This window comes from Arachis ipaensis, chromosome B3 (assembly GCF_059453495.1).
Source record: "Arachis ipaensis isolate K30076 ecotype BB chromosome B3, ASM5945349v1, whole genome shotgun sequence".
Classification (NCBI taxonomy): Eukaryota; Viridiplantae; Streptophyta; class Magnoliopsida; order Fabales; family Fabaceae; genus Arachis; species Arachis ipaensis.
The window spans coordinates 146313993-146320234 of record NC_142438.1 but is presented as its reverse complement, the minus strand read 5'-3'; the positions used below and the strand labels follow the sequence as shown (position 1 = coordinate 146320234).

Sequence of the window (6242 nt, the reverse complement as noted above, 5' to 3'; positions counted from 1 at the left end):
TAATTATCTATTCACGGGAGCACGCATATGCCACTCGTCATCTCCATAAAATGTCTAATATCATTGTCAACAGTTCTTATATGAAAAGTAAAATGGTTCTTTATTTGTGTATATATTATGAATCAGTAATTGCATGGCATCATGTTACATTGATATATTTTAATTTCTTCTAGTCTTGTTTGTTTAAGATATTTATGAAGGTTACAAATTAAAAGAAATACCAAGGAAGGATGATAGACAGCAAAGAATCAAAGTTAGAATGCTGAATAAAATATATTATTTAATTAATGTAATGCATTTAATTTTAATAGTTGCATTCCATATATATATATATATATATGGTTAAAGGAATATGTGGCGTGCAAAGCTTGGGGTTTGGGTCCCCAGGATCCGTGGCACTCTTCTCCGATCCGTCGGCTGGATAAGAAAAAGCATTAGACTGTTCTCGTTTGCCCATGACCTGTCCCTTCTAATTCCCACATAAATTAATCTAATAATTCCAAATCATTTATTCAATTTCAATTTTCCTCTTCTAAACTGTAGTTAGTCAAAATATTATATATTTTGTGTGACCGTAAACTCAAAGTATGCTTAGCTTGTATGAATCTCTACTCATCATTCGCCCAAACGCATGCACCCATTTCCCACTATAAATAGAGTTGTCACACTCTCGTATACTCATCACTCTCACTTCACTTATTAAGCTTTTATGTCTAGTATCTTCTCTTCCCTTCCCTACTCTATAGTTGTGTTTGAAGAATTAATAACAATTAATAGAGAGCAAGATGGAAGGAGGAATGGTAGAAGCTGATGCATCTGCCTTCAGAGAATGCTTGTCTCTCTCCCATAAGAATCCTTATGTCCTTCGCCTTGCTTTCTCCGCTGGAATTGGTGGCCTTCTCTTTGGTTATGACACTGGTTTGTTTCTCTTCACCAATCTTTTCAATTTCATGCATATATTAACTTAAATAATGCTACATATACACCAAAATCAGCCACCAAAGTAAGCTCCGCTATCAATATAAAATACATGTTGGAATATAAATACATATTGAAAATAAATTAAACCGCACATATATTAGTGGCTGATTTTAATAGTGGTGTACAAATAGCATTTTTGAATTTTTATTATAGTCATGTATAGATTAATCAAAACATCCAAGTGAATACTAAACATATCTACATGGATGGTAATTAAGGTTAAATTAGGAAAGATTTTTACATCTATATTATCATAAAATTATTTGTTTAATAATTTAAACCAATTAGAAAAATAATTAAATAATTTAATCTCTAACAAGCTAGGTCTCTCAGAGTTCAAATCACTAGCTAGCTAGCTCTAATTATCAGTTCATTCTCTGTTTTTTTTATTTGTAGGGGTGATATCGGGGGCGCTTTTATATATAAGAGATGACTTCAAATCAGTGGATAGAGAAACTTGGCTACAGGTAACGTTATCAGCATTGAATAGTGTTTTATATAAGATCTCCAACTCTCTGGAGACGTAAACCAATGATCAAGTGCGTGCATTCTTTTCCCACTGCTTATTCAATCATGCCTCTAAGTGTCACCTAAACTATGGTGCCATTTTTTGTCCCTTTGTCATGCTGGCAAAACAACAGTATCCTTTTATTAAAACTCCCCTGTTCTTTGAAAATGACTCTATATTTACAAGTGTTTTTCTTCCTTCATTTTTCAAACTGAATTTTGGGGTTGGATTATAGTCTATTTTTAATTTTAATACTTGGTTTTTTTTTATTCTCACTGGAGTTGAAAAGTGTACAAAATACAAAATTTAATTCATAAGTTTATAAATTATTATTTCATTTGTGCTAAAAATTTTATTATGATTTTATCATACATTATCTTTAGCAAATTCTTTCAATTATGTTATTATATTATTTGTATATAAAAAATTAATTATTAAATTAGTTATTTGTTAAAATATATATTTGAATATAAAAAATGTATAAACAACATATATTCATATCAAATAGACCGTGACTAATTTAATAACTGATATTTTATTTATAGATAGTATTTTTTTTATATTATTTATATGTTAAAAAAATTAACACTATGTAATGGGTAGAAAATAAAAATAAGAGCAAAGTATCGTTTTTGTCCCCAACGTTTGGGGTAAATCCTATGTGTGTTCCTAACGTTTAAATCATCCTATTTGTATCCCTAACGTTTGTAAAAGTGATTCAATATTATCCTGCTATCAATTACACATCATGAGCGCTTTAGTTTGCGTTTTAAAAATCTCTTTTTGAAGTTAGAATACAAATGTTTGGGATAGAATCGATGATCTACTCCAAAACATAGCTCATAAAATGTTGAAACTAATTTCTACAACATTTACATAATTCACTTTTCTAGGAACATAATTGAATCTAAACACTATTTTAGTGGGTATAATATTAAAATTGAACACATCCAAGTGAGACATAATTGAGAATAAATATATTCAAATGAGAATAATTGAAAAATATAATCTGATTTGTTAGTATAATTAATAGTAGGATAATATTGAATCAATTTTATAAACGTTAAGAATACACTATTTAAACGTTAGGGACAAAACCGCAAACGTTTGGAACAAAAATGATACTTTTAGTCTAAAAATAAAAACCAAGGAAAGGAGAATGAAAGAGTAGATTGTAGCGGAGCAGTTTCTGTATCCCCTTAAATTGGGCATAGAAGAGATGAATAGCAGTTTATAATATGTGTTGTATTTTGAGTTTGCGTGTACTGGAAATGACAGGAAGCCATAGTGAGCATGGCACTTGCAGGAGCAATCATAGGGGCGTCGGTTGGGGGATGGATCAACGATCGATTTGGAAGGAAGAAAGCCATTCTGATTGCAGATGCACTCTTCTTCATAGGATCTGTTGTCATGGCTGCTGCTACCAACCCTGCTATTCTCATTGTCGGCAGAGTCTTCGTTGGCCTTGGTGTTGGCATGGCTTCCATGGCTTCCCCCTTATACATCTCCGAGGCTTCTCCAACCAGAGTTCGCGGCGCCCTTGTTAGTCTCAACGGCTTCTTCATCACCGGAGGCCAGTTCCTCGCCTACTGCATCAACCTGGCCTTCACCTCTGCTCCCGGCACTTGGAGGTGGATGCTGGGAGTTGCCGCAGCTCCCGCTTTCATACAGTTCCTGCTCATGCTTCTCCTCCCAGAGTCCCCCCGCTGGCTCTTCCGCAAGGGACGAGAAGAAGCCGGCAAGTCAATTCTCAGGAAGATTTACCCCCCGGAGGAAGTTGAATCCGAAATCAATGCTCTCAAGGATTCAGTTGAGATGGAGATGAAGGATTCCGAATCGTCCGGCAAGGTCAGCATAATCACACTGCTCAAGACCAAAACTGTGAGAAGAGGTTTGTATGCGGGAATGGGACTTCAAATATTCCAACAATTTGTGGGAATCAACACCGTCATGTACTACAGCCCAACCATAGTTCAGCTCGCTGGTTTCGCATCCAACCGAACCGCGCTTCTTCTTTCCCTCGTAACCGCCGGCCTCAACGCATTTGGTTCAATTCTCAGCATATACTTCATAGATCGCACTGGCAGGAAGAAGCTTGTCTTGTTCAGCTTGTCCGGCGTTATACTGGCCCTCGTTGTTCTAACTGTTGTGTTCCATGAGAGCGCCACTCACTCTCCCATGGTTAGTTCAGTTGACACTTCCCACTACAACAACTACACTTGCCCTGATTACAAACTTGGCGCCACCCCTGCTCACTGGGATTGCACCAAGTGCCTCAAGGCCACTCCTCATTGTGGCTTTTGTGTTTCACAACTTAACAAGGTATTTCATATATATATATATATATATATGATATATGATAACTCATTTTGTTATTGATATATATTGTTGTAATAAAAGGAATGCATTGCAGCTTGTGCATGGGGCGTGTTTGGTATCCAATGACACCACAAAGGAGGCGTGCCAGAATGAAGGAAAGCTGTGGTACACGGAGGGTTGTCCTAGCAAAACAGGGTGGGTTGCACTCATTGGATTGTCACTCTACATAATATTCTTCTCTCCTGGGATGGGAACTGTGCCATGGGTTGTCAACTCTGAGATATACCCTCTCAGGTACAGAGGAATCTGTGGAGGGATGGCATCTACCTCAAACTGGATCTCCAATCTTATTGTAGCACAGTCCTTCCTGTCTTTGACACAAGCCATTGGGACTGCATATACATTCATGTTATTCATATTCATCACAATTGCAGCCATCATCTTTGTCATCATCTTTGTGCCCGAGACCAAAGGCCTTCCAATTGAACAAGTGGAGAACATGCTCGACAATAGAACTCTGCATTTCAAATTTTGGCAGACCAAGAGAAGAACATCTTACTCTGGACTGGAACTCCCTCACAAGAATCACCCAATTAATTAACATCATGTGTTGTAATTATCTTGTTGCTGTAAGATTAGCTAAAAGGACAGTTTTATGGTATTAATAAAAAGGACACTAGTTCATGTAATATAAAGATACAATGAATGAAGCAGGGGAAACGTATTTAACATTTCAGAATACACAAAACAGGAAGCGGCCACACAAATGGGCTCTTTTTTGTGGACCAGATGTCATTTCTGTCGCTGTTAACCCAACAAAATTGCAGCCCATGGACTAATTCTCATTTTATCAAGTTTAACAATTGGAGCCCAAAATGACAAAATACTTCGCCCTTCGCAAAACTTGATGGTGTAACTATAACCATAGAAATATCCTGTCCAAGAAAAATAAAAGGAAATCTAAACCTAAATTCCATTCATAAGAATAAAGGAACTGGAAAATCAATAAATCAAAGCATTAACAGGAGGATGACTAAAAAAATCATTAACAAGAATAAGCATCAAACTTGTTTAGTTATTTCCTTTTCACATGTTAAGAGAAATGGCAATAGGGTAACATATAAATTGGTTTAATTGATTTTGTCCATCCGAACACATGGATAGAAGAAATTCCAAATCATATTTGTAATTTGGCTCTTTTTGACATTATAAAATATGAATCCTATTCATAAATGATAACTATCTTTAAAAAAAAAAAAAAAAGAATAAGCATCAAAAAGACAAAAACCAATCAAAGAGGCACTAACTATGGTGATTCTGCTTGTCACACCTTCTACCACATTTCATGCTGCTTTAAAAAACAGTATAAAAGGGAAGTTTGCATTAAATTCTAATAATAGGCATTGGAAATCATGATAATAATCATATCAACTACCTAATGAGAAGGACTCATCACTTGTTCACTTCCTAAACATGTCTGTATTTTATTATTCGTTTTCATTTAACGTAATGATAATTAAAACTTTCGAGGAAAAGATCACACGCCTAGAAGAACAATTCCGGGGTTGTCATTTCGTGGTTATGATGCCGAATATTAGGTATTAATTTTTTAGAAAAATATTTGTAATCAGACCAAAAGACAGCTTTTGCAGGATGTGGTTATGGTTGGCTTCGCTAAACAAGAATCTCGAAAAGTTCTTGCCTTCTATGATGTAAAGCAAGATTTTAGGAGGAAAAAAGAGTTATTGTGATTTCTACCAAAAGTTGAGTAAATGATTAAATTAATCTTTTGAAAGATGATTTATTCTTTAAATTAGTTATTGAAAGATTTTTTTTAATCAAATTTATTCCTTAAAGATTTTAAGTTAGTCATTTTAGTTCTTCTGTTACTTCCGTTGCTAATGACATAAAAAATGATTGACGTGATACGTTACGTGACATCACAACACATATCTAGTAATCTTAATTGGCAGCTATCATGATAAATTTATTAAGTTAGATCAAATCAATCTCAAATTGAGTAATTCCAATGCCAATGCCTCAAATTCTTCCCCCAATTAGGTTTTGATTTGATCTAATTTCATAAACTTATCATACTAATAGTCAATTAAGACTCTTATGTGTGTTATCACTTAACGTTCCACATTAATAAATTTTGATGTCGTCAACAAAAAAAATAATAGAAGAACTAATTCGATTAATTTAAAATCTTTGAAAGACGAATTTGATTAAAAGAATTTTTTTGAGACTAATTTAGAAAATCATTGATCTTTTAGGAATAAATTTGGCTATTATCTCTTAAATATAAGGTCTTGTCTTTTTTAGAATCTTACTATGACATATATACATGGAAAAAATATAATGTGCATATTAAAAATCAGTTATTATGTATTCATATATAAATATATGTGTTATTTAATTTATTTTTAATATA

At 34.1% G+C, this 6242-nt stretch overlaps 1 protein-coding gene across 1 annotated transcript; it reads left to right on the top strand.

Moving 5' to 3' along the window:
* Positions 1–235: 235 nt before the first annotated feature.
* Positions 236–4544, top strand: LOC107632044 (putative inositol transporter 2). The gene is made up of 4 exons (XM_016335679.3): positions 236–918; positions 1378–1448; positions 2768–3811; positions 3903–4544. Exons 1-4 carry the CDS (start codon positions 786–788, stop codon positions 4407–4409), a joined length of 1755 nt encoding a protein of 584 aa, XP_016191165.1. The 5' UTR covers positions 236–785; the 3' UTR covers positions 4410–4544.
* The last annotated feature ends 1698 nt before the right edge of the window (positions 4545–6242 follow it).

Bases quoted from the DNA above. Each gene is read 5' to 3' on its own strand.
- LOC107632044 (XM_016335679.3), top strand. From the start codon at position 786: ATGGAAGGAGGAATGGTAGAAGCTGATGCATCTGCCTTCAGAGAATGC. The intron at 919-1,377 runs GTTTGTTTCTCT...TTTTATTTGTAG, and splicing joins TCTCTTTGGTTATGACACTG to GGGTGATATCGGGGGCGCTT. The intron at 1,449-2,767 runs GTAACGTTATCA...TGGAAATGACAG, and splicing joins ATAGAGAAACTTGGCTACAG to GAAGCCATAGTGAGCATGGC.